This window comes from Eumetopias jubatus, unplaced genomic scaffold (assembly GCF_037043125.1).
Source record: "Eumetopias jubatus isolate StellerSeaLion01/CBP00866 unplaced genomic scaffold, mEumJub1_p1.0 scaffold_10, whole genome shotgun sequence".
NCBI lineage: Eukaryota > Metazoa > Chordata > Mammalia > Carnivora > Otariidae > Eumetopias > Eumetopias jubatus.
Window position 1 is genome coordinate 118,326,509 of NW_028274816.1, and position 26,266 is coordinate 118,352,774.

Consider the following 26,266-nt stretch of genomic DNA (forward strand, 5'->3'; position numbering starts at 1 on the left):
AATCTAGAAGTTTGTGGGGTTTTTTTTAGTTTTGTAATCCTCTTAATTCTGCCAGCTTTGTTTTTTAGACTTTCTCAGAGTAGAAAACTGAAGTTGATGATTATTTAGCAAGATGTTGCTATCAAATATATCTAATGAAAAGTTAAAAGCAGCCCCAAAATAAACGATAAAATTAGAAACCTTTAATGAGTCTCAGCTTGCCTGCTGATGTCCAGTAGCCTCTTTATATTGCTGTTTTGGGTTTAGTGCTTATGATTTGGTGACCTTTTTTTTTTGGTTCTACTCAGCACATAAAATATTGGCTAGTGAACATTTTGTTACATTCTAGGGCATGGTCGTAACCCTGTAACTGGGTCACAGATCCCTTTTGAGAATAATATGAAAGCTATAAACCCTTTTTTCAGAAGCCCATCCATGAGCTTTAAACATTGTTCTGGGGAGTCTAAGGAGATTTGTACTAGTTCTTGCTGAACACATTTCTGTTTCTTTTCTCTCTCTGTTTGTGACTTCAGAAACTAGATCATCTAATCAGGTTAAATAGTCTTCTCGTGTGAAGAAATGAATGTTTACTCACTGCATTAAAAATTTTGAAATTTGAAACTAGAATATTGCTGGTTTGGAATAGGAGTGTGTATATATAAGTCTGGCTCTCCTGTAGGGATTAGCGGTATATTCACGTGCTGTGGATTTTAAGATGTCATCATTTAAAGTATTAAAATTGAAGATTCTTTATGGATGCCCTATAAAATTGCAACATGAATTACCTGTGTGTGGTATCATTTAAAATTAGCAAGTGAAGGGAGAAAAAATTAGCAAGTGAGGGACACCTAGGTGGCTCAGTCGGTTAAAGGTCTGACTCTTGATTTCAGCTCAGGTCTTGATCTCAGTCGGGGCTGCAAGTTCAAGACCCGAGTTGGGCTCTACGCTGGGCATGGAGCCTACTTTAAAAAATAAAATAAAATTAGCAAATGAGAATTTCCATGGAAAATAGAGGAAGTTTTGACCAATATTCTCAACTTTGTTTTTGTAATAGATGACTGTGGAAAAAGTACAGGGTATTAGCCGATTAGAACAACTTTGTGAAGAATTTTCAGAGGAGGAACGAGTAAGAGAACTCAAGCAGGAAAAGAAACGCCAAAAACGGAAGAACAGACGAAAAAATAAATGTGTATGTGATATTCCTACTCCCTTACAAGCAGCAGATGAAAAGGAAGTAAGCCAAGAGAAGGTAATGTTCCTTAATTTCGACTCATAATTATGTAGTATTGCTTTTTGCTAGATTTTGGTATTTTTACTCTGCTTTTCCAGAATGTGAGGAGCTGCAGCTTGTATATTGGCTTTTTCCCTACTATAATTGGTAAAAGCCAAAATTTTTAATGTCATGTATTCGTTTTATAATGTTCAGTAGTTATCTTTTTACCTGATCTTAGCATGTTGTTAGGTCAAATGTGGAAAGTTAACTCTTTGCATGACCTAGAGCAGTTCTTTTTGGTCTCAGGACCCCTTTGCATTCTTAAAAATTACAGTGCCCAGTGTGCTTTTTGTTTATATGGATTATACTTATTAAAATTTACTGTATTAGAGATTAAAGTGAAGAAATTTAAAATTATTATATTATTATATATAATATATATTTTTTTAAAAAATAAGCCATATTGTATGTTACCATGAATAACATTTTTTGAAAAATGTCACCCCCCCCAGGAGAAAAAGAAGTGAGAAGAGTGGCATTTATTTTATATTTTTGCAGATCTTTTTAATATTTGGTTTAAAAGGAATTAGATGGATTCTCATATCCGCTTCATTTAGTCTATTTCCATAGGTTGCTTGGTTGAAGCATATGAAGAAAGTCTGGCCTCACAGAAAAGGGAGGAATATTTTAATATAAACTTTTTCAGATAGTTGTGGCTATTCTTCTTTGGTATTACAACTTAACAAGTGGTAGTTTCTTAAAGATTAGTTATGATGTGGAACCTGGCACCTGTCAGTGACCTTTTCATAACTCAGTTAAATTAAAACCCATTATTCATTCTTGTACTTTGAATAGATCTTTTACTCATGCATGATTCTGTAACATCATGCATTGGTCATTTGAAAGATACAGGTTTACTGAGTTATGCAGATCTTGCCAGATACTGACATTTCATTACATAATATCACATAATCATGTTAAAACCAGTACTGATCTCATCAGAAAGGTCTTTAAGTATTGGGAAGCTTCAAGCTCATTGTGCTTGTGTATACAAGTTTTCAAAATTCTGATTGTGATTTGAAAGTTTGAATTTTATCACTGACAAATACTGTCCATTGTTTTCCTTGAGGTGATGGGCTGACTTCATTTTTGAGAAAATGTCTTTTAAGTGTCTGAGTCTGAATAACCACGGTTTGTCTCTCATGCTTTCAAGTAAAATTAATGTTCCAGGATAAAAAAACACCTAGTTCAGTATTTATAACTCAAACAGTTGCTCAAGTGCTCTTCCTTGAGATAACCGTTGTACTTTGGTATGCAGCAAAAGTGCTTTAAGCGTACTTCCTGTTTGTCACATAGACTATTAAAAAGGCATCTGCTCGTGAGTTGATACTTAATAAAAATATTTTTATTGTCTTCATCAAAGAAATTCATAAGTGGAGTATCTACTTATTGATTTCTAAGAGTGCTTGACAAGTAAAGAATATAGTGACTGTTAGTACATTTTGATTGCCACTGCTTTGACTTGTGCTAAGTACCAGCAACTTTTCCCCACCATTGCTTTTGTACCATCAGTGTAAGTGTCAATACAGTGAAAAAGGCAATTTGCATTTTAGTATTCTGATGAAAATAGTTTTGACCTAGGAATCAGCAGTCTACACTTTGAGAACTACTCTCCTAGATTTTCCTGATACCATTAACTCTTGCTTTTAGTTGTTCCATAGTCTTGATCAGTGGGTTAGTGATTTTTCCATGAGAATAATTTTTTCAGTTGTTAACCTCTTAGCTCCTAATTAGTTGATGTTAAGGAAATTAAAATGTATCCATTATGAAGGTAAGACTTTTTACTATCCCTTAAAATTGGTCCTTAAAGGAAACAGACTTCATAGAAAACAGCTGCAAAGCCTGTGGCAGCACTGAAGATGGTAATGGTTGTGTAGAAGTCATTGTTACCAACGAAAATACGTCCTGTACCTGTCCTAGCAGCGGCAATCTCTTGGGGTCCCCTAAAATAAAGAAAGGTAACCAAATACAGTTATCTTTTTTCTTTTTTTTTTCTTTTAAGATTTATTTATTTATTTTAGAGAGAGCACGAGCGGGAGGGGCAGAGAGAGAGGGAAAGAATATCGAGCAGACTCTGCACTGAGCATGGAGCCTGACATGGGACTTGATCCCATGACTCTGAGATCATGACCTAAGCTAAAACCAAGAGTCTGATGCTTAACCGACTGCACCAGCCAGGTGCCCCTCTTTTTTCTTTTTTATGTAGGCTCCATGCTGGGCGTGGAGCTCCCACATGGGGCTTGAACTCACGACCCTGAGATCGAGTCCTGAGCTGAGATAAGAGTGCTTGATGCTCAACCGACTGAGCCACCCAGGCATCCCCAACCCCCATATCATTCATTCTTTTTTTTTTTTTTAAGATTCAAGAGGTTTTTTTGGGGTGCCTGGCTGGCTCAGCCGGTAGAACGTTCAACTCTTGGTCTCAGGGTTGTGAGTTCAAGCTCCACATTGGGGATAGAGATTACTTAAAAAAAAAAAAAAAACTTGAAAAAATTAAAAAATAGAGGTTTTTAGAGATCTTATAACTTAGACACTTAATATTTCCTTTTTCTTGGGGCACCTGGGTAGCTCAGTTATTAATTTGATGAAAACAAAACACCATAAGCCTGTACTCATGTTTTCATTATTTAATTTACTTTCTATTTTCAGTAAGCCATCAATTTTGAAATTTTTCTGTAGTCTCCAGTTGGTTCACTCTTTGTGTAATATATTTATTGGTATCTTAATTGTAACTCTCAACTGATTTATTCTCAGGCTTATCACCACACTGTAATGGTAGTGATTGTGGATATTCATCTAGCATGGAAGGGAGTGAAACAGGTTCTCGGGAGGGTTCGGATGTTGCCTGCACTGAAGGCATTTGTAATCACGATGAACACGGTAGGTTCAGATTAAGCTTCCCAATTACTTCTACTACACGGCTGATTTAAGCACATAAATGAGATTATTGATTTCTGCAGGTGATGACTCCTGTGTTCATCACTGTGAAGACAAAGAGGATGATGGTGATAGTTGTGTTGAATGTTGGGCAAATTCTGAAGAGAACACCACCAAAGGAAAAAATAAAAAGAAGAAAAAGAAAAGCAAGATGTTAAAATGTGATGAACATGTAAGTGTTATAATTCTTAAACCTTTGCTGTTGAGGGGAGAGCAACCTATTTTCCTTGGAGTAGCAGCTTAGTTGCTAGTATTTATTATTATTTGAGAATGAGTACCTTTAGAATGCAGTTCCTGTTGGTTGCTCGTCTTGTGAGGTTTGTATGCATGTGTGTCTGATGTGGTCATTTGACCAGTAGTCCATGTGAGTCATAAATCCAATTCATTCTTTTCATAATACTTTTTTTTTAAGATTTTATTTATTTGAGAGAGGGCAAGAGCACGAGTGAGGGGCAGAGGGAGAAGCAGACTCCCCGCCAAGCAGGGAGCTCGATGTGGGGCCTGATCCTAGGACCCTGGGATGATGACCTGAGCTGCAGGCAGACACTTAATCGAAAGAGCCACCCAGGTGCCCCATTTTTTGTAATACTTTTAAAGGAATTAGCCATGTAATCTTGAGCAGTTTGCTTGATATTAGTTGTCCCATCTGTGAGGAGAGAATAGTCCCTATCAGATTAAGTTCTGCGAAGATGAAATGAGGTGATATTGATGGGTTAGCACAGCGTCTGGTAGGTCGTCAGCACCTGCTAAATGCCGGCACTGCTGTTACTCAGCATTCCTTTTAAGAAGTTAACACACTCTTAGTTAACAGACCTTTTTTTCCCTTTCTTTAAAGAGTAATTGCTACTATTTCCTGCCTTTTTATCTGGGACATCCTTTGCTGTGCTTTCAGATCCAAAAGCTTGGAAGCTGTATTACAGATCCAGGTAATCGAGAGACCTCAGGAAATACCATGCACACAGTGTTTCACCGCGACAAGACCAAAGATGCACATCCTGAAAGCTGTTGCAGTTCTGAGAAGGGTGGGCAGCCACTGCCTTGGTTTGAGCATAGGAAAAGCGTACCACAGTTTGCGGAATCTACAGAACCGTCATTTGGTCCTGATTCCGGAAAAGGTGCCAAGAGCTTAGTTGAACTCCTTGTAAGTAAGGATATCTTATTGTGAATAACTGATTGCTCATGGGGTAGATGTGGGAGGGGATAATATTTGAGAATTTAAAGGTGGGACTGGGGAGGCTTTTAAGAAATTCAGGGCAGTCTTTCATTTTTGGTGACTTCATTTCTGTTCTTTTCCTCATGGCTTATGCAACTGTTCTAGAGCACATTTCCTTGTCCTCCTTTGTCTCAAAGGTAGGAGAAAATAGTTGGGAGAGGGGGATAGAGTTAGCATTATGTCCGGGAGTCTGCCTCCTTGAAGACGGTTATTTGTAAGCAAACTGCCTTTCTGAGTGGCAGTTTATAGTGGCCAGAAACCTTCCAGACCAGGAAAATATGTAGAATCTGAACTAGAGTCCACTCTTCTAGGTTACTTCCTTTCAGTTCATGTAAGATAAAAGCATAACTGAAGTTGGAAAATCTTTTATATTGACTCCAAGTCTTGATACTTCAGATGAATTATGCCCTAATTCCAAGGAACCCAGTATATATTTGTGTGCAGCTTGGAGGAGGGGCAGAAAAGAGAAGGGTGGTATACCTTCTCTATAGTAGTTTGGTTCCTAATGGAACCAAATCCTTTAGAATAGTTTTTTCTTTTAACATGGTGGTTAAGTTTCATAAGTTTTAAAAAGGTTATATTTTACTTAATTTGTACAGATAAAAGTTTCAACATAGGACCAGCTGATTAAAAACCAGATCAGTCTGGTTATTTAAAATTTGGGAACTAGTTGTACCATCTCTAGTCATTTTTTAAGCCAAAGGCATGTTGGTAGTCTGTCAGGCTCATAGGTCTTCTAGGACAAATTATAGATCCAGAGTTTCAAACCGAGTTGAGTTCGATTTTATTCTTACTTAGTACTTTAATGACATGATGCTTGTTCTGTAAACAGTCCAAAGACTTTATGTGACTAAATTGCAATCAAAAGGCTAAACTGCCTTAATTTTTAGCTGTCCTCCATTGGTATAGTATTTTGCATTCTTAATTTAAGTCATAATCTTAACTACTGGTTTAATTTGCAGGATGAGTCTGAATGTACTTCAGATGAGGAAATCTTTATCTCACAAGATGAAATACAGTCATTTATGGCTAATAACCAGTCTTTCTACAGCAATAGAGAACAATACCGACAGCATCTGAAGGAGAAATTTAATAAATACTGCCGCTTAAATGATCACAAGAGGCCCATTTGTAGTGGCTGGTTGACAACGGCTGGAGCAAATTAAATAAATAAAATAGCTCTGTCTTTCATTGAAACACTCAAGATGACTACTGCGCCTTCTCTTTCAAAAACTCTTAATTTAGTGACTTATGGCAAAATTTTATCTTAAATCAATGTGATTCTTTCTTGTTTTGGGAGACGGTGGAGGTAACCTCATTAGTTTGTTCTTTCTTCAGGCTTGTGTCTTTAGTTGCGTGGCTGCGCAGGCCTGCCATATGATTTAAGCCATCTCTCTTCATTAAATGTTTCTCTTCCTGTGAGACTTACTAAAGCAACTTAGTGGCAAAAAGTAATGTACTTATACTTCTGTACAGAAATGACAATGAGCTGAATATATGGTTTTACAAAGTAGACATCCACTTGCGAAATGTTTGGATGTAATGTTAAAGCGCAATGTGCAAAATTTAAAATAAAGAATATTTATTAATATGCATAGTAAAAATTGGTGTACATGTTTCTACTTAATGTGTGGCAGTATTTTAATATTTGCCACTTTGAACTCGGTACTTGGCCAGTGATGATGTCAGAATGAAGTGCAAATGAGGATAGAGTTACAGATTGTTGAGGACAAAATTCTTCCCTTCACCAGAATTGACAACCAAGAAAAGCAGTTTCCAGTCTTTTGTTTTGAAAGAATAAATTTGCTGCAATACCTTTAAATATTGGCTAGCTAGCATCTTTCGCATGACATTGTTAATTGCTATTACTAAAAATTCCCTGATATCTAACATAAAACACCTTAAATTCAGAGATTCATATTGAACTAGAAGAATGAAAACAGAACTTGGCAGAATTTCCATCAAGGGTTGCCTGAGAAGGAATTACTCTAGCATGTAGACCTGGGACTAGAAGGCTGCACCCAGAGCTAACCACATTGCAGTCTGTAAGTGCATGCTCCTTATCTGGTTTCCAACAATAAAGTCACTATGGCATTACAGTGTACTGCTTCCATCAGCTGTGTGTGAGTACTGAAGGAGAGGGATTCCCCGAGGACTAGCATTTGGCTGCCATTTAAAAGGTTGAGTCAGTAGTAGACGTGTGCTTAGAGCTTTGTGTCTGCGTGTTGCTAATACTTGGTGGACAGCAGGCAAAGAGTGGGACTGTCAATACCTCTGTGCAGTGGGGAGGGAGTCAATTTTACGGGCTCTCTACCATTTAATCAGATTTCAGGTGGGTAACAGCAGAAGCTTAGATTTAATTTTTATAGATGGTGGCATTTCTTTGATATACCCCCTCATTTGTCTTTTCAAAATCTAACTGTTGTATAGGGATGGGGCAGAAGTAAAATGAGTCTCTCTGACCTTTGTTCACTTCATTCTGGAATCCAGGAAAAATGACTAAGGATCCCCCACAGTCCTGGACCCTGAGCCCAAACCTCTCTTCACCACTTTTGCTGTCAAGTTCTCTCATCCCTAAAAGTAAGGGCTGGTTTCATTTTAATTTAATCTTTATCCTTGGGCAAAACACATGAGTACTTGGTGAATGAATAAACCAGCCGCATTTACTGCTTATACCATTGCTTGCAGGGGAGGGATTCCTTAGACGTGTTTTTTCTTTGGAAGGAGGGCTATATTAATGCAGAGGTAAGGAAGGCAGTTTCCAGAGCTTTGATGGAACATCCTGAGAGGTCAGAGAGCAAAGTGAACTCTCCTCTGAGCAAAACCAATAACCCAAGAAGAGACAAAGGGGAGAATGGAGAGAAGGCAGTTTAGGAGCACATCCCCTGGCCTAAGACTGGACACTGTGAAGTCCAGACCATGCTTCACCCCTGTCTGTCTCGTATAGTCCTTTATACAATGAAGACTAATAAGTAGTATCTCATAGGGCTGTTGTGCGTATTTGTTAATATATTTAAAGTGCTTAAAAGTGCCCATTATACAGTAAGGGCTCAATAAATGCTAGCTATTGCTTTAATCTTGGGCATACATAGTGATACATTTGTCTCATTGGGAGTGGGAGGGTCTAGGACAGTTGGAGACAGTAGGCCAATAAACGTGTACTTGGGAATATTTCCATTTTTGAGTTCTCATTCCGGTCACACCAAGGGATCAGGTAGGGTTGAGAGTCTCTCAAGGTAACTGGGCGGTGATAGCTGAGACACAACCTTTTCTGGGCTGAACCCTTCCCATCAGCCACTGGGGGTGGAGTCACCTTAAATGCCCGTAATTTCTCCTCCTGACCTTAGGGCTCAGGAACTGGGAAGGGAGACTGAACACGGAGCAGGGGTACGTGCAGCCTCGGGCTTGGGCCTGGAGCAAGCCCCCGCTAAACATCGGTTTCCCCGCCCCTATGGGAAGCAGAGCCTCAAGCTCCCGGGACCCTCCCGCGGCGCCTGGCTTCCCACCTCCCGCCAGGCTCGGGGCAGGGCCGGAAGGGGCGTGATACGGGGGCGGGGCGGCCAGGCCGGGACCGCCCCCCGGCTGGATGGGGCGGGTGGCGGGGGTGCGGAGGGTGGAGCCCCAGCCCCGGGCCCGGCAGAATGGAGGCGGGTTCGGGCGCGGCTCGGAGCGTAGCGGATCGGCTGCTGCAGCGGCCGTGGCGGTGACCGAAGAGCGGCTGAGCCCCTGCGACCCTGGGCGGAGCTCCGCGATCCAAATGTCCGGCTCCCGGAGCGAAGTGGGCGGGCGGCTCGGGACCACCGCTAGGGCTGGCATGGAGCGGTGGCGGGACCGGCTGGCGTTGGTGACAGGAGCTTCGGGGGGCATCGGCGCGGCTGTGGCCCGGGCCCTGGTCCAGCAGGGACTGAAGGTAGTGGGTTGTGCCCGCACCGTGGGCAACATCGAGGTAAGTCCCCACCGGGGAGAAGGTCGTTCTGGGAGGCATCGTTTCCACCGGGGTAGGGTCTGGGCTGGGGGTGGGGGGGAGTGGTGACCTGAGCCAGGCTGCGACCCTGACCTCCCTTGCCCGTCACCCCAAGGCCATTTGCAACGGGATCAGAGTGGGAGCCTTGGATACCTAGTAGGGCAGGCCTCTCCCTTCCCTTTTAGAAAGTCCCGTCTTTTAAGGAGCCCCTACCTACTCCTGACAGACTCTACTCCAGTGTACCAAATCTCTGACTCCTTGGCAACTTTCTCCCTGCCTATCTGCCTGCCCAGGTAGTCAGAGGAAAGGGGAAGCCAGGGAGAAGGAAAGAAAGCTTTCTGGCCTCAGGGGCTAAATTGGCTACTGGATTGTTTCCTCTAGTCCCCAGACCTCGCCCACAAAGCAGAGCAAAGTGGCTGCCAGTCAGATGAACAGGGGCTAGAGGTTTTGATCATGATGATTTTTTACCCAGGACTGAGAGTGGTTTTGGGGTGGGAATGGAGCTTCTCAAAAGAGACTCGCCCTCTCCTTCCTCACCCCCAAATTTAAGGGTTAACCCCTACCCAGGGGGATATTTACAGATAGACCTTTCTCCAATTTCACTGTCCTAGGTGGGACTGAGTAGGTGAAATAAGGTGCGGAATATGTGAGCCCTGAGGGGACAAAGCAGTGTGGAACTGGAACTCCTGGTTGTTCTTTCCCAACCCTGGGGTTGGGAGCCGCAAGATGTGAGCACTAAGGGCTCAGAGAAAAATGAAATGAAGTTGGCCGTGTTGTAAGAGGAAGGAAGAAGACGAGAAATTTCCATCATAGGTCATCTTTGGATTTGCTCCTGGCAGGAATCACTCTTGGGGTTTGGGCCAGTGCTTAGCTGCAGGGCATTATTTTCACCATTGCTCAAAGTCCCTGCATAAGGAGGCCTTGGGTGCGGACAGAGGGAGAAGGTGTACCGGAAGGAGGGCTGTCCCCTCCCCTGCTGCTGACCAAAGGTACACTTTATAGCTGCCTAGATAGTCCCAAGGTCACCCAGCTATACCACTGCTCTACTCTACCTCTCCCTTTCTCCTAATCCGAGGAGCTCAGGGCCCAGCCCCAGCCTTGGAGCCTAGATGATCAGACCAGGATTTACACCGCTGGATTCTTTAATTCCAAAGCTGCTGTTGCCTTCTCTTTCCTACTCCTCCACCCCAAACTAGCCAGGAGAGGGGTCCCTGAGCTCCAAGGGGATCATCAGGCTGCTCACCCAGCCCCAGGATGACTCTTTTAATGAGAGAAATGCCTGTGCTGTGAGGGGACAGACATGGTTTAGGGTCATTTCTAGGATAAATGAGGACAGGTGGGACAATGAGAAAGCAGTGACAGGGAGCAATATGTCCCCCGGCCCTGCAATCTGGCTTTCCTGCGGGGATTTGAGTCTGGAGATGGAAGGGAGAATCCCAGGCTTCCTTAGTTTGCTCTTACTGATACTAAAGCAGAGTTTGAGTTCTGGCCTCCGACAGAGAGAGGCCCTGTCTCCTGAGGTGGTTGTGAGTAGGTGAAAGGGGGTCAGCGGGGCCTTCTAAGTCCCAGAGGACCATACCTTTTGAACGCTTGGAGAGTTAAGGCAGAGAAGAATCTCTAGCCCTTTATTCCCATCTTGATTTGAGGAGGAAGGGGTTCGAGGCCAGGGCAGCTGGCCTAAGGCGCCTCCTACCCCCCAACTCTCTCCCTCCCACACATGTACGGTCACCTTCCCGAGGCTCAGGTGCCCAGGCACCGGCCTCCAAGGCCACACAGCTTGGTTTCTTCCTGCTTCTGAGTCTCCACGGCCCTCACAGCCACCTCCCAGTGGCTCTGCTTCCTCCGGTCTTTCTGTCTCAGGGCTCCTCAGTGTGCTGAGGTCCCTGTTGATACACTGGGGCTGCCCAGGGTCACCTGCCACGTGACTTGCCTCATCATATCCCCAGAAATTTTGGGGTAAAGGAGGGTACACTGTGGGACAGACGGAAAGAATCTGTCCTGACTTCCTCACCTTTCCTAGAGGTAGGGCGAGGGGAGACTGGCAGTTGGGCCCAACTTGAAAGCCAGCTGGCTGCACTCTGTGGAGGGAGGGTGACAGTTCAGACCTAAGCCCTCTGGGAGGGACTGGAGGAGGGAACGGGAGAGGAGAGAATCCCGGAGTAACCAGCTTAGTGACTCATGGCACTGGTGGAAGAAGCATGGGGTGGGGTGAGAGGTACAGCTTACCTGTGAGCCGAGGAGGGGTTCCCGTTGGAGGAGAGGCAGAAGAAAGAGAGGCCACGCTATGCCTAGGACTCCTGGCTCCCCTCTCCCTTTTCTGAACTGAAGACTCGAGTTTATCAGGGGATTCCTCCATTGATGATCTCAACTCCCCTGGGCCCCCCTCACTCAGGGGGTGCTCATAATCTCCTGGACTTTGACCAAAGAGGACCAGTAGTCCCAACATCTATGTGGCTGGAAGGTGGCTGCCAAAGGAGCAAGTTCTGTGAGCGGTGACAGTGGAGGAAGGTTGTCTTGGGCAGGAAGGTGTGGGCGTGAGCAGCTCACCCCAGTTAGCCCCCTGTTGGGTTTCATAGGAGCTGGCTGCCGAATGTAAGAGTGCAGGCTACCCCGGGACTTTGATCCCCCACAGATGTGACCTGTCCAGCGAGGAGGATATCCTCTCCATGTTCTCGGCCGTCCGATCTCAGCATAGCGGTGTGGACATCTGCATCAACAATGCTGGCTTGGCCCGGCCTGACACCCTGCTGTCAGGCAGTACCAGCGGCTGGAAGGACATGTTCAATGTAAGGGCTGCAGGCCTGGAGGGTGGGGCTGGGGGGAGAGTAGGGGAGCCAGGGCTTTGTGAACCAGAGGGCTACTCAGGGTAGGACATCTAGCAAGAGGGAGCTTTGGGTTCCTACCTGGGGCACCTTGACTCTCCCCTTGCTTCTTTCCCTACCAAAGGCATAGTGAGTGGATGAATGGCCATATCTTTTGTTCTCCTTTCCCTTGAGCCCCTTAAAGGGGCAGTTTTCTAAAGTCCAGGCTGATTTCCTTCTACTGGAAGAAAGACTAGTAGGGAAGAGAACTGCTTATTGAATGCCGTGTGTGTCGGCACCATGCTGAGTGCTTGGGAACACGGTCTTACAGGAAGCAAAGGAACCAAGAGACAGGAGATGAGGTTCTGACCCAGCCCTGCCAGTCACCCTGTGGCTTCAGGCAGGTGGTTACCCTTTATGAGCTGCAGTCTTGTCACATTTAATTGGGGTGAACACACCTATACCAAAAATATCTAGGGCCCAGGGTCCCCCGGGGCCAGGTAAATACCTGAGTGAGTGAGCTGGGTCAGGTGGAGTGTGCAGTAAATGGGGGAGCACACGGCCAAGTACAAGGGTGACTGCTGACATCCCGCATCACTGTGGTAGTGCAGTGTGGGTCCAGTGTGGCCAGATCTTATGGTTTCTTTGAGAGGAGTGGAGAGCCTGGGTTTTTCTGTGACATCCTACCCCTCCCATTTACCAAAACCTCAGCTCCACAAGGGGAAGGATTTTTTTTTAATAAAGATTTTTTATTTATTCATTTGAGAAAGCGAGTGAGAGCACAAGCAGGGGGGAGGGGCAGAGGGAGAAGCAGACTTCCTGCTGAGCAGGGAGCCTGATGTGGGGCTTGATCCCAGGACCCTGGGATCATGACTTAAGCCGAAGGCAGACGCCTAACGGACTGAGCCACCCAGGCACCCTAGGGCAAGGATTTTTGTCTGGTTTATTCTCTGTTGTATAGCCTCAGCCCATAATAGATATCCAGTAGATACTCAATAGATATTTTTTGAGTGAATGAAATCTTCCAGTACATGTTGGGAATGAATTGAAAGTGTTTTAAAATTTTGTATAGACCAAACACAGCCTTGTTTTCAACCTGTAGACTATATTATGGGTAATATTAGGGTATAAAAGTTTCCCGAGGGTGCCTGGGTGGCTCAGACGGTTAAGCGTCTGCCTTCGGCTCAGGTCATGATCCTGCAGTCCTGGGATCGAGTCCCACATCGGGCTCCCTGCTCAGCAGGGAGCCTGCTTCTCCTTCTCCCTCTGCTGCTCCCCCTGCTTGTACCTCTCTCTGTCTAATAAAAAAATTAAAAAAAAAGTTTCCTGAGAAGTTGAAAGTAGTGTGTGCATGGGGATATGTCTTTTCCCACAATTGATTTAGCACCCAAAAGGTGCTTGGGCCTGCAAATGAACAATGAATGTTGAAACAGTGAACCATGAAAATGAGGCACTACCCCTGTGCTCAGAGAGCCTTCTGGGAGATCTGAGTTGTGGTCCTTGCCTGCAGTAAGTGGGTCTCTAAACCTGGACCTCAACTCCCACATCTGTAAAATGAGGGACTTATATCGAATCCTTAAGACCCTTTCACTAAGAGGGCCAGAAACAGGGCTGAAAGCCCATGAATGTTGAGGCAAGTTCATGCCAAGAGTGTTCTGACCCTATGCCTGGCTCTGACACCCGAGAAACATCGAATGTCTGGGCTGGTCTTGTTTCTTCCCTGGAGGAGAGACATGAGGACCTGCTGAAAGCTTTGTCTCTGCTTGTCCTCATGGGGGAGGGGTGGGGCTTGGCGGGAGCTTTAGAGCTGAGATATTTCTTCAGGCCTTTGTTCCCTGGAGGGTGGGGATTTGGGGTCACCTCTGGCAGAAGCCAAGGAAGACAGAAAGCCCCCATGTGCTTGGGAGCTCCCCTTCCATCCTGTGACCAATTACCCCACCCCCTAAAAAGTCTCTGTGCCTAGTCTTGTAGATGGAACAGAGGGTAAAGGAAGGCACGGAAGGAAGGAAGGTCAGGTCTACTCTGCTTATAGTTGCGGGGAAGGGGACGGGAAGGCAGCAGAGAGTACTCGGTAGGGTGGGGAGAGGCTAGGGTCTGTGCTTGAGGAGAGAGATTTTTTAAAGCCATCTTAGGAAGGATTTTAGGCTTTTTAGAGAGAGCAGGGCCAGGGACGCTGACCCAGAGAAGAGTAGGGTGTTTGGGGAAGAAAAGGAGATGGTTCTCTAAGGCAGACGTTCTATTGTTTGCAGAGGAGACAGCCAAGACAGGGAGGTTCCGGGGTCATGGATAGGTTTGGGGGTTTTCTGTTCCTGTTTACAGAAACTGGGGGAGGAGTGGGTTCACCGGGGGAGAGGAGCTACCTACCACTACTGTCAGCTGGGGCTGGTGGCTTTCGGGGGAGGCAAGGTACCCTGGAGCCATTGGTGGTCTCTGATAGGACCTGGACACTGTTTTGGAATGCCACCCGCCCTGGGCGGGGGCTGCTCTGTGGCTCTGTTACCTGCTCAGATGGGCCCAAGCTGGAGACACCCCATTGCCCTCCTCGGCCTGCAGGTGAACGTGCTGGCCCTCAGCATCTGCACCCGGGAGGCCTACCGGTCCATGAAGGAACGCAAGGTGGATGACGGGCATATCATTAACATCAACAGGTGAGGCAGGTGGCCAAGGGCTAAAGCTCAGACCACCACTCACCCACCAAGCTGGGTGACCATGCTGAGTGATCTGTTGCAGCTCATTTGACCTCTTTGGAGGTCCGTTTCATTGGTGGTAAAGTAGGGATTTAATAGCCGGTTAGCAGCCAAATGGCCCAATTATGGGTGAGGGAAGGAATAGGGCATATCAAGTGCCAGGCCCTAGTTGGACTTGCAGGGAGCTCAGGGCTTGCAGGAGCTGCTTGAATCACAGAAGCTACCTTAGTGGGCCCCCAGAGGTCCCGTTGAGCAGGGTTCTGTAGGGCATCTGGGTGGCGGGGCTGACTGGTGCAGCAGGGGACGTGGCTGCTCTCAGCAGCTTCACTCTCTTCCTTCCCCTTCTCTCCCTCCACCCAGCATGTCGGGTCACCAAGTGTCACCCCACTCCATGATCCATTTCTATAGTGCTACCAAGTATGCTGTCACCGCCCTGACAGAGGGACTGAGGCAAGAGCTTCGGGAGGCCCAGACCCACATCCGAGCCACGGTGAGGGTGCGGCCTGGCCCTAGGGCAGTGGGGGGGGCAGGGGGGGCACAGGCCCTTCCCACCCCCCCCACACACTGGTCAGGGTGTGCTGCTGGGAGTGTGAGGGCACAGGGCCCCTGGGCTCTGCCACTGCTTGCATGACCCTGCCCAGTCCTTGCCTGTGAGGGGGGAGGGGGCTGATGGGAAAGGGAACACAGTGGGTGAGACTGAGGGAAAGCAAGGGGTGTGGGACAGCCTGGCTGGAAACCCGGACTCTGGGCTCTTTGCTGGAAGGCCGCAGGGCCCTGGGCAGCTCACTCAGCCCCTCCGAGCCTCAGCCTTCTCACTCATAAAATGGAGACAGTGACCCCTACCTGGCTATGATGTTTTAAGGGACATTGTTGGAAAACCCTTACCTGATAAGGGCTCTGTAGGTTGCAGGTATCACTGCGATCATTGCAGCTTTGAGAGGATGGGGTGGTTGCTGGACATGGGGCAGCCATCACCGGGAAGCAGGGGGCCCCACCGTCTCCATCCTGCCCTCCCCAAAGCCCGGCCTCTGATTGGGGTGGAAGTGGGGCTTGGCTCGGCCCCTGAGCAGGCCCTCTCTGTTGGTCCAGTGCATCTCTCCAGAAGTGGTGGAGACACAATTCGCCTTCAAACTCCATGACAAGGACCCTGAGAAGGCAGCAGCCACCTATGAATGCATAAAGGTGGGGCCTCCCTCTGGGACGGCTGAGCCACTCACCCCCTACGTAAAGGCAGAGGGAACCCTGGCCTTTGGACCGAACCCTTCTAGCCAGCCTGTTGCCCCTCCTGGAGGGCTGGGGTGGGGATGAAGATGCTAGAGAGGACGTTAGAGGTGGGAGGTCCATTCTGCCCTCACCTCACCCCCTTTCCTCTGGTGCTCTCCAGTGTCTCAAGCCCGAGGATGTGGCCGAGGCTGTCATCTATGTCCTCAGCACCCCTCCACATGTCCAGGTGAGTCTGGCCTTGACTGCGCACCCCCTGGAGGAGGCCAGCCATCCTCAGAGGAGGACAGCAGGGAGGCCTAAGGGGGTGGGGAGAACGTCCTGGCCGCCTCAAGCCTTGTGCCTTTCAGCAGATTGGAGATATCCAGATGAGGCCCACGGAGCAGGTGATCTAGTTTCCTGTGGGGAGCTCGGCCTTCCCTCCCCGCCCCTCGCGGCTTGGCTCCTGCCTCTGGATTTTAGGTGTTGATTTCTGGACTCCTGGATTCCGCTTCCTCTCCCCACCCCACCAGGGGCTAAAAACTTTGTTTGAAGTTTTTATATCTTATCAAATCGTTTCCATCACAAATAGGAACAGTGGGCTGGGAAGAGGAGGTGGTGTCCCTGATTATTTTACCTGTTAACTCGTTCTCGGTCCCCTTCTTACGCTCCTTGGCCTTTGTTTGCTCTCTTCCGTCTCTTCCTTTTGACCTGGGGAAGGGACTGTGGCCCAAAGGGGGGCTCCCCCTGTCCCTCAGGAAGGAGGTGGCAGAGAGAAGCCCTCACCTTCCATCTGAATGGTAATCCAAGGCTCCAGGCTCCCTCCTCTCCCTGCCCTACTGCCCCCATCACCCCTTCACTTCCCCCATCCCAGTTCTCCAGCCCAGTCTTGGCTTCTCGGCTCCCACAGGGGTCATCACTCCACTGACTATGGCAGCTGAATACCAGGGCCTGCCTCCCAAGTGGATTTCACTGTGATAATTAAAAAAAAATTGCAACAACTTCAGGAGTGTCCTTCAGTTCTTCCTCCTTTTCTGTGTGATCAGGGGAGGTTGTGGGTGGATTTGGGGCATCACTCCTGGAGTGTGGATGACCTTAGGCAGCAGACGTGGGTTTGGGTTGGGTCTTGAAAATGGGTCGGAGTTTGCCAGCCAGGAAAGAGGACAACAGTGGAGACGAGGGTGGGAGGCTGGCTGAGCAGGCAGTGGTGTGGGAACAGCACGGAACATAGTGTGCGGGGCTGGAAAGGAAGCTCCTGCCTGAATCACCGGAGGTCTGAGTGCTGAGCCGGGAGACTGCCCATTACCTGTGGGCCGAGGGCATCAGTTGGCTTGTCAGCAGGCGCAGGACAGGCACAGAGCTGTCACTTAGAGAATCAGCCGCCACGGGATAGGAAGTTACTGCTGTGGTCCTGCTGACTGATGCCGAGGGTTTGACAAGGCAGTGGAGGTGCAGAGGAGGGGCTGGATGCAGAAGTTTCTAAGGAAAATCACCAGCACCGGGTGGTGAGCTGGACGGGGGCAGGGAGTCACCACGATTGATCTGGTTGAACACCTGCTCTTAAAGTGGCCTTTGCTGGTGCCTGGGGTGAGTGTGGCCCTCCAGCCTCCTGGGACCTCTTGGGACCTGGAAGGGCGCAGAATGAAGTCGCTGGTAGGGGTGGCTCGGCCGGCGGCGGGTACAGACAAGGCGGCGGTTCAGCCAGCCCTGCAGGAGGCTCTGTAGGCACGGCCCGGCGGCAAGGCATGCGCAGTGCGTCGACGGGCAGGGGGCGGGCCGCCTGGACCCGGAAGCGGGGTCGCCCACGTGGGAGGCGGGGCGGGGCCGCTGTGGTTCGGCTCCCTGCTTCTGGGTAGTCTTCGCGGGGCAGTCCAGGCCGTTCGTCCCCTTCACCCGTGTCGGGGAGCCGGGAGCCGGCCCCGGCGGGAGAGAGCGCTCCAGATGACGCTGCAGGGGCATTGACCATGGCACTGCTCTTGGCCGTCGGGGGCGCGACCTGGCGTTGCTCGGGTCGCCTCCCCGCGCGTCATTTCTCCGGAGCGGCGCGGCGTGGGGAGCGGCCAGGCGGGGAGGAGCTGAGCCGCCTGCTGCTGGACGACCTGGCGCCGACCTCGCGCTCTGCGGGGGGACTGGAACTTCTGTTTGGCCTGTCCCCTTGTCTCCTGGCCCTGCGGGCCGCCCGTCGCCGCGTGACCAGGCTCCTGCTCCAGGCCGGCAGGTCCGGGCTGCAGGGGGAGAGGGCCGAGCTGCTCCGGGCGGCAGAGGCGCGGGACATCCCCGTTCTGCGGCCCAGACGGCAGAAGCTGGACGCCCTGTGCCGCTTTCAGGTCCACCAGGGCGTCTGCATGGAGGTGAGCCCGCTGAAGCCTCGGCCTTGGACCGAGGTCGGGGAGGCGAGGCCAGGCGACGACCCCCAGCAGCTGTGGCTCGTCCTCGAGAGCCTCCAGGATCCCCGGAATCTTGGGGCCGTGCTGCGTTCTGCTCACTTCCTCGGAGTGGATAAAGTCATCACCAGCGGGAGAAACAGGCACGGACGTCCCTTAGTCCTCATGTGCCCCAGTTTGGGGCGCAGCCGAGTTTCTAAGCACCTTGATTCTTGATCCCTCAGCCAGGCCTCCCCATCGCCAGAATTCTCACCTTAACCCTTGGGGGCCCAGGCGGAGGGCAGGGCCACTGGGTTTGAGATTACCCAGATTAATGCGGGGCATGGGGAAATTTGCAGCTGCCCACTCACTCCGGTAGTCAGCAAGGCCAGCGCGGGGGCTCTGGAGGTGATGGACGTGTTCTCCACTGATGACCTGGCCGGCTTTCTACAGGTAATGGCGCGCAGGGGGGGGCGGTGGGTAAAGGAGCAGAAATGAGCCAAGCTCAGTCTCTCCAAGGGCACTCATCCAGCAGCTGATGGAGGAAGGGGAGGATGTTGGCATCCTTCCCTACGCCCTTCTGAATCGCTTTGGGAAGGGAAGGATCCTGGAATTTTCGAAACCATACGTAGAGCAGGATCTGAAGTTAGAGACTTCGTAGCTTCATTCCCTTTACCTCACTTCTTCCCCAGGCATCTCTTTGCCCCGTAGGCTAATGTACCTGAGAGCCTCACTGCCTTCTCAGCAGGTTGTCAGTAAATGCTTTTTGTTCAACTGTGGGAAGCTGGGTGGCAGGAATCATGCATTCGCTGAGTAGAGACACATTTCCAAAGGCTCTTTGAACGAGGACAGACTGATCTCTGCCTTTCCCCTCCTCCCACCCCCACAAAAAACAAAAACTCAAACAAACCACCACCACCACCATCATCAACAACAACAAGAAACAACTTTGATATCCAGGAAGGGATAAACCTAAGAAACCCCTCTACTGCTCCAGCTTTTGGTCTTCAGCTGTCCTTCTCTTGCTGGACACAGGGGGGCAGTCTTGCCTTGCATTTGGCTGCTCCCCTGACCAGCCGCCCCCTCAGGGCTTCCAGGCCCAGTCCTTGGATCTCTTCATTTCTTAGTTTCATCCAGTCTCAAGGCTTTACACAGCATCTATACTTGGATGCCTCCCAAATGCGTATCCTAGCCTGGATCTTACTCGTGAGCCCCAGATTCAACAGCTGCCTTTGTGATCTGAGGGGCATTTCACACTTCCCATTTCCAAAGCTGAGTGCTTCCTTCTGTAGACTTGCCCAGCTCAGTCGAGGGTGACTGCATCCCTTTGTTTGGGGCCCTTGATTCTTCTTCCTGCTCTCACACCCCGTGGCCCACCTACCTGCAGATTCTGTCGGTTTTACCTTGAAGTCATTTTTGTATTCACACCAATCCTCACCATCTCTACGGCTCCCACTGTGGGGCAGGCCACCATCCTCTCTTGCCTGCCTTACGGTGGAAACATCCTCACCAGTCTCCTCCTGCTATTGGCTCTCAACGCAGCCGGCGGAGTGATTCTGTTGAAGCATGTCAGACCATCTTACTTCTCTGCTCAAAACCTTTCAAAGCCTTTACAGCTCTCCCAGAGTAAAAGCCAAAGTCCTTCCAGTGGCCTTTGAGGTCCTGCCTTAGGTGGCCACTTGGTTTCCCTCTCCTGCCCCAGCTGCTCCCTCCCCACGGGCCACCACCTTGCCCATCTGCCGTTCCTCACACGTGTCCCATAAGCACCAGCCTCTCAGCCTTTGCATTTACTCTGCCTACCCCAGATGTCTACACGGTACTCTTCATCCCCTTCAGCTCTGCCCTCCGGTGTCACCTCAGTGAGGCCCACCCCAATCACCCTTCCTCTGGGTGGCTGCGATTTTGGCCTGTTTTGTTCCCTGCCCTGTCCCCAGAGCCTAGAACAGAGCCTGTCCATTCTAGGGGCTTAACAACTGTTGACTGAATTGAATGGATCATATGGGCAAGTCCAGCTCCTCGCCTGGGGCTCTGATGAAGGTTTGGGAAGCTAGAACGTGATTTCTTCTCCTTGTCAGGCTAAAGCCCGGCAGGGCTGGCTCGTGGCTGGCACGGTGGGCTGCCCAGGGCCTGAGATTTCCCCGTCCTCTGAGATCCCCACCACTAGCTGCTTGGAGTTCCTCTGGGACCGGCCTACTCTCCTAGTGCTGGGTAGGTAGATGTCCCCACTTTTCCGTGTTGAGATCTGTGCGTCCCACTGCGGCCTTGTTAGCCCTGCGCGTCCGTGCCCTGCAGGTAACGAGGGCTCGGGCCTGTCCCCGGCCGTGCAAGCCTCCTGCCAGCTGGCGCTTACTGTCCTGCCCGGCCGGCGGCTGCCTCCTGGACTGGGGTCCTTGAATGTCTCCGTGGCTGCAGGTGAGTCTGCTGTTGCCCAGCCTCCTGCCCTCTGATCGCACACGCACGGCTCCTTCTCCCTAAACAAGTTGCTCTCTCTGTCTCTGTCACTGTATGTGCCAAATGGGGAAAGTGCATTCTTTTGAGGATGAAACGAGGGAGTGCTGGGATGTGGTCCTTCCTCCTCTCCATCCTCTCCCTTCCCCTTGTCCTTCCCCTGTCTGTCGGCGCAGGAATTCTTCTTCACTCCATTTGCAGCCAGAGGAAGGGTTTCCCTGTGGAGGGGAAGAGAGAGCACCTTCTCCAAGACCCCTGAGAACCCTCAGCCACATCCGAAGGGCCCGGAGTGGCGCAGCACCCAGGACTGGCCTCAGGATCAGAACAAGAGAGGCAGAATGGGAGCTGACTTGGACTGAGTTGTGTGTACTGGAGGGCACACATACCCACACGCTCGAATGTGCTGGAGTCTCTTACCCAAGTGTGCACCCAGGCCCTTCTTTACTAGAGACCAGAGGAAAGTTGTTTCCTGTTTTGATTTTGGCCTTGGGCTTGGGGGTGGTGGCTTGTTGATCTCCAGGATGTGCTGGGCTGGGATAGAGGGTCTCTCCTCCAGGGCCCTGCCTGGAAATGAAGACATCAGAAGGGAATCGGGCAGCCCAGTCCAGGTGTCCTGCTCCTCCTGAACCAGTGTGAGAACGTAGAGGGAGGCCTGAGTTCCTCTTGTGGATGAGACAGGTACAAATCCAGGCTAAACTCTGCCCCAGTGGGTTCCTTGAGCCCATGGCTTCATCCTTCCATGCCTGCCTCCCAGGGCTCTTTGTGAGGATCAAATAAAATCCCCTGGCCAACTGAGGGTTCTAGAGGGGAGGGGTGGGGGGATGGGCTAGCCCCGTGATGGGTATTGAAGAGGGCACGTTCTGCGTGGAGCACTGGGTGTTATGCGCAAACAATGAGTCATGGAGCACTACATCAAAAACTAATGATGTAATGTATGGGGATTAACATAACATAAGAAAATTAAAAAAAAAAAAATCCCCTGGGCTGTTCTGTCCCATTCCTCCACTAGGTGGCAGCCTTGGTCTTTGATCCACAGTCTCTTGGCAGCTTTGGCAGCCACCTGGGGAGGTGCTTGGCGGTGGCCCCCAGAGAGGCGAGGGGAAGAATAGCAAATGCCTCTCACCTCACTGGCCCTCCAGAACCCCTCACCAGCGACTCATCGGTGCACCTCTGAGAAAGGAACCTATGAACCACAGAACCTGGCCTTTGGTTCTGTGTAGTAATGAGCACAGGGTTGCTGTCGATTATACACCCCAGATGGGTTTGGTCCTCCTTCCACGGGGTCCCACAAGTGGAGCAGAAGCCCCCAGTATAAATGGTTTAGAGCAGTCTTGGCTGCACGTTGGAACCATCTGGCAAGCTTTCAAAAACAACCGACACTGGGGGACTACCCCTAGAGAACCTGGTGTAAATGGTCAGGGGGCAGCCCTGGGTATCAGGATTGTTAAAGCCGCCAAGTGGGTGTGCTGTGTAGCCCCAGCCGAGAACCAATGGAGCAGGGCTTCTGGTCCTCAGCAGTCTTGACATTCGTTGTGATGGCTTGTCCCCCACTGGATGCCAGTAGCACGCCCTGCACCCTGTTGTGACAACCAAACGTGTCTCCAGACATTGCCACATGTCCCCCCCGGAGGACACAGTTGCCCCTAGTTGAGAACCACTGCTCTGGAGCCTGGATCTGGGGGACAGCAACCCAAGTTCAAGTCCCGATTGCTGTGTGACCTTGGGCAAGTTCCTTTCCCACCTGAACCTCAGTCTCCTCGTCCGTGAAGGGGGGTCACCCTACCTTCCCGAGTTGTGGGAGGACGAGAGGGCAACGTGAGCTCAATGCCCCCCACACAGTGGTGCTCAGTAAATCGTAGCACCCTTTTCTCTTTGGAATGAGTTTATCTTGGAATTTGATGGGGATGCCAGTTTAGAAAGACATTAAAAGATTAGACAATAAAAGATTGCTCTAAAGTCAAAGTTCTTCCTCTCAAGAAAGAGGAAGAGGGGCGCCTGGGTGGCTCAGTCGTTAAGCGTCTGCCTTCGGCTCAGGTCATGATCCCAGGGTCCTGGGATCGAGCCCCGCATCGGGCTCCCTGCTCGGCAGGAAGCCTGCTTCTCCCTCCCACTCCCCCCTGCTTGTGTTCCCTCCCTCGCTGTGTCTCTCTCTGTCAAATAAATAAATAAAATCTTGAAAAAAAAAATAAAGAGGAAGAAATCCTTTCGTGAAACTCAGATCTCTCTACCATGTTGGTCCCCTTGAGCTGTCCGTCTTCAACTCCCACACAGATTCTGACCTCTACTAGCACATGTCAGCCTTGGGCAAATTACACGGCCTCCCCCACCCCTGCTGTGCTCTTGGCCAAGAGCCTAATGCGGTTTTGAACCTTGGCTACACCTTAGATGGGGTTGAGGATGTGTGTGGTGGTGGTGGTGGGGACATCTTTAATATTCCAGATGCCCAGGGGCACCAGGCTGATTCGAACAGAATCTCTTGGGAGGGAGACAGGTCCCTCCCCTGCTGACACCAGTGAGCCGTTGGGGTTCGAGAATCACCTGTCTTCGAACCACCTTCTCATGTCCAAGAAACTGTTTCTAAATCACTCACACCCGTGCTTTTGAGCGCATGTCTGAAAGTTTGGGCCAGTTGACCTTTTATCTCTGTCCCTGAGGTCTTTAAGAAGGTGCTGGGTCCAGCCCTGGCTGCATGGATTCTGGCCTGGATGGCTTCCCAGCCTCCGCATATGTAAAATGGGGATAGTGCCTTCAGTACCTGCTCCAGCTAGCCCTCCCCAACAGGGATTTGTAAAAATAAAACGAGAGAGCATCAGTAAAATAGCATTCTGTAAATCTAAGCCCTGCATACCCCAGGAATAGCACATGATAATACAGACCTGCATGTAACCGCTCAGTTTATGTATGGAGTTGCCTGGGCCACAGCATACCCCGATATTTGGTCAAACATTACTCTGAGTGTTTCCGTGAAGGTTTTTGGATGAGATGAACATTTAAGTTGCGGGGTGCCTGACTGGCTCATTTGGAAGAACATGTGACGCTTGATCTCAGGGTTGTAAGTTTGAGCCCCGCATTAGGTGTAGAGATTATTAATAAATAAACAGATTATTAATAAACTTCAAATTGGTAGACTAAGGCAGAGCGCGCTTTCCAGTGTGGGTGGGCCTCATTCAATCAGTTGAAGACCTGAACAGGGTGGGAGAAAAAAAAGGCTGACCCTCCACTGACTAAGAATTCTTCCTGCCTTTTGGAACTGAAACATGGGCTCTTCCTGGTCCTGAGCCTGCTGGCCTCAGATGGGGACTACATCACCACTCTCCCGGGGCTCCTGCTTGCTGACTCACCCTGCAGAACTGGGACTTGCCAGTCTTACAATGACAGGAGCCAAGTCTCCATAATAAATAAGCAAGGATATGTACATGTGGACAGAGATATGGGTATGGATAGACACCACCTCTTGGTTCTGTGTCTCTGGAGAATCCAGACTACTAGACTTGATGAAAATGAATGGAGATGTCACGGTGTTCCCTCCGTGTGTGGCAATACAGAATCGAGCTCTGCTCTCTAGGAACAAACCCAGCATGGAACCTAGACGTTGGGATTGGGGCTACTTGGGGTTCAGAGCCTGCTCTCCTGCCCACGGACTCCTGTGTAGTGTCTGGAACCTAATCTAACCTGCTTTGGGCATGGTGGGTCCCAGGAGTCTGAGCCATCTAGAGAGCCACTCTGGGGGCTACCAGCCATGCACGGGGGTGGGGGGGTGGGGTGGGGGGGAGGGGGAGGCTCCTCCCTGCTTCATCCCCTGGGCACCACGCTGTCTGGCCTCTGGGAAGACAGGTTCACTTGAACCAAAGGGTATTGAGGCCTACCTGCCAGGCACACATCGATAGGTCTGTAGTTCTGTCATGCAAACCAGGCATTAAGACAAAGAGAAAGCACCTGAGACCCCCCAAGGCTAAGGATGAGGTGGAAGTTTCCTTGGGGGGGGGGGCGGCCTCTGTGCCTGCCACAGAGCAGTGCCTGCCACACAGAGGCTGCTCAGCCAGCATGGTGAAATGCACAGGCCCCCGGGAAGGCCGCGGCTGCGGGTATGAAGGGGAGGCCGGGTGGGGGTGCATCCCCTGCAGGGCAGGGTCAGGATGAAGCCAGAGGGGAGCAGGGGCGGTTAAGAACACGACCCTGGCTGTTAGGTAGTGCTTGCTTGGAGTTCCAGCTCTGACTTGCTAGTTCCGTGAACGTATCTCCTAACTTCTCCGCGTCAGAGGACCAGGCCGGGGATGGGGGTGGGGGGCCGGATTCAAGGAGCTCACGGGCGTACAGCGCTCCGCCGGGTCCTGGAGGAGCAGTCCAGCTGTTCTTGTAGCACCTGAGGGCACCAGCTCTGCTGTCCTACCAGCCTGGCCTCCATCTCCCCAGAGACTCCAGGGCCTATTTCAGCGGCAACACACGATTTACTCCTGAGAACCGCTGGAGGGAGTTGGAGAGGGGAGGGGTTGAAATGACATTGGCAAGATCCTTCTTTGTCAGGGCTCCCCAGCCAAAAGGGGAAGGGGCTCAGAAGGTTGGTATTCCAGAAGAGCTGAATTGTGGCCAGCACCCCCAGCCCCCTCCAGGGCTGTATTTTTTTTTCTTTTCTTTTCTTTTCTTTTTTTTTTTGGCAGTAGGCTAAATTGCCAGCTCCCTCCCCCAGGCTGAGGTCCTAAATGAGACCCTCCCCTGTCACTCTGGCAGGGCCAGGCGCCAGGGATCCCCACAGTTTGTAAATGTAATCAACCTTGAGGTCTCGGGCTTCCACAGGTGCAATTAGCATGCCCATCTGCTAATCCCTGATTAATGATGTTTACAAACATGGGACGCCGCTCACAGAGCTGCTCAGCCCCTCCCTCCAGGACCAGGAGGCAGGGGTCTTCCTAACAGCACCCCCGCCCCCTACACACACACACACACACACACACACACACACACACACACACACACACACACACACACACACAGTCTTTAGGCCAATGTCCCTCTCCCTCCCTTTCCTCAGGCAGTGGCAGAGCTGGAGGTCCTTCCATGGAGCCCCCTGGCCCAACTCTTACTACACACATAGGGAAAGAAGACCCAGAGTGCATGCAGGGAGAGTATGAGACTCAGTGGTAGGGCTAGGATCCTGTTCTTCCCTGTTTCTCTCCGGTTCTGGAATCTCTGGATACAGGGTGGGCTTCCTGCCTTTCTTTACCATGCGAGCTTCAGCTCTGGGGTCACATACAGGCCTCCCTGCATGGAGGTGGGAGCCCACCCCCCATGTCCCAGGGGTTGGGCTCCTCTACCTGTCTCCAGACAGGGGACTATTTCCACTCCACCCACCCTCCTTGGTGTCTCCATGCCCAGGGGCACAGTAGCAAAAGCATTAAGAACG

At 50.2% G+C, this 26,266-nt stretch overlaps 3 protein-coding genes across 8 annotated transcripts in view; all 3 read left to right on the forward strand.

Moving 5' to 3' along the window:
* GGNBP2 (gametogenetin binding protein 2) overlaps positions 1-7,006 on the forward strand; it is a 30,666-nt gene extending 23,660 nt beyond the window's left edge. For all 3 annotated transcript variants that reach the window (XM_088028356.1, XM_028109094.2, XM_028109096.2), the window contains 6 exons: positions 1,034-1,228; positions 3,063-3,210; positions 4,007-4,132; positions 4,213-4,361; positions 5,082-5,330; positions 6,365-7,006. In XM_088028356.1, the coding sequence (XP_087884482.1) occupies positions 1,034-1,228; positions 3,063-3,210; positions 4,007-4,132; positions 4,213-4,361; positions 5,082-5,330; positions 6,365-6,568 (1,071 nt within the window). In that variant the 3' untranslated portion in view covers positions 6,569-7,006. The remainder of the gene's footprint in view (positions 1-1,033; positions 1,229-3,062; positions 3,211-4,006; positions 4,133-4,212; positions 4,362-5,081; positions 5,331-6,364) is intronic.
* Positions 7,007-9,022: 2,016 nt separating this feature from the next.
* Positions 9,023-17,014, forward strand: DHRS11 (dehydrogenase/reductase 11). 2 transcript variants are annotated; one of them, XM_028109213.2, is made up of 7 exons: positions 9,023-9,348; positions 11,943-12,152; positions 14,721-14,815; positions 15,215-15,344; positions 15,944-16,036; positions 16,239-16,304; positions 16,429-16,545. In XM_028109213.2, exons 1-7 carry the CDS (start codon positions 9,160-9,162, stop codon positions 16,468-16,470), a joined length of 825 nt encoding a protein of 274 aa, XP_027965014.2. In that variant the 5' UTR covers positions 9,023-9,159; the 3' UTR covers positions 16,471-16,545. The 2 variants fall into 2 exon arrangements, with proteins under 2 accessions (XP_027965014.2, XP_087883460.1); XM_088027334.1 differs by having other exon boundaries at positions 9,045-9,348; positions 16,239-17,014.
* An 860-nt stretch (positions 17,015-17,874) lies between these two features.
* Positions 17,875-23,022, forward strand: MRM1 (mitochondrial rRNA methyltransferase 1). Of its 3 annotated transcripts, XM_088028357.1 has the most exons (6): positions 17,875-18,272; positions 18,382-18,405; positions 18,777-18,870; positions 20,493-20,625; positions 20,710-20,829; positions 21,042-23,022. In XM_088028357.1, the coding sequence occupies exons 1-6, from the start codon at positions 18,019-18,021 to the stop codon at positions 21,122-21,124; spliced, it is 708 nt and encodes a 235-aa protein (XP_087884483.1). In that variant the 5' UTR covers positions 17,875-18,018; the 3' UTR covers positions 21,125-23,022. The 3 variants fall into 3 exon arrangements, with proteins under 3 accessions (XP_087884483.1, XP_027964781.1, XP_027964782.1); XM_028108980.2 differs by having other exon boundaries at positions 17,875-18,581; XM_028108981.2 differs by lacking the exon at positions 20,710-20,829 and having other exon boundaries at positions 17,875-18,581.
* Positions 23,023-26,266: the final 3,244 nt, after the last annotated feature.

Bases quoted from the DNA above. Each gene is read 5' to 3' on its own strand.
- DHRS11 (XM_088027334.1), top strand. From the start codon at position 9,160: ATGTCCGGCTCCCGGAGCGAAGTGGGCGGGCGGCTCGGGACCACCGCT. The intron at 14,816-15,214 runs GTGAGGCAGGTG...CCCTCCACCCAG, and splicing joins CATATCATTAACATCAACAG to CATGTCGGGTCACCAAGTGT. The intron at 16,037-16,238 runs GTGGGGCCTCCC...GGTGCTCTCCAG, and splicing joins CCACCTATGAATGCATAAAG to TGTCTCAAGCCCGAGGATGT.
- MRM1 (XM_028108980.2), top strand. From the start codon at position 18,019: ATGGCACTGCTCTTGGCCGTCGGGGGCGCGACCTGGCGTTGCTCGGGT. The intron at 18,582-18,776 runs GCACGGACGTCC...GGAAATTTGCAG, and splicing joins ATCACCAGCGGGAGAAACAG to CTGCCCACTCACTCCGGTAG. The intron at 20,830-21,041 runs GTGAGTCTGCTG...CTGTCGGCGCAG, and splicing joins GAATGTCTCCGTGGCTGCAG to GAATTCTTCTTCACTCCATT.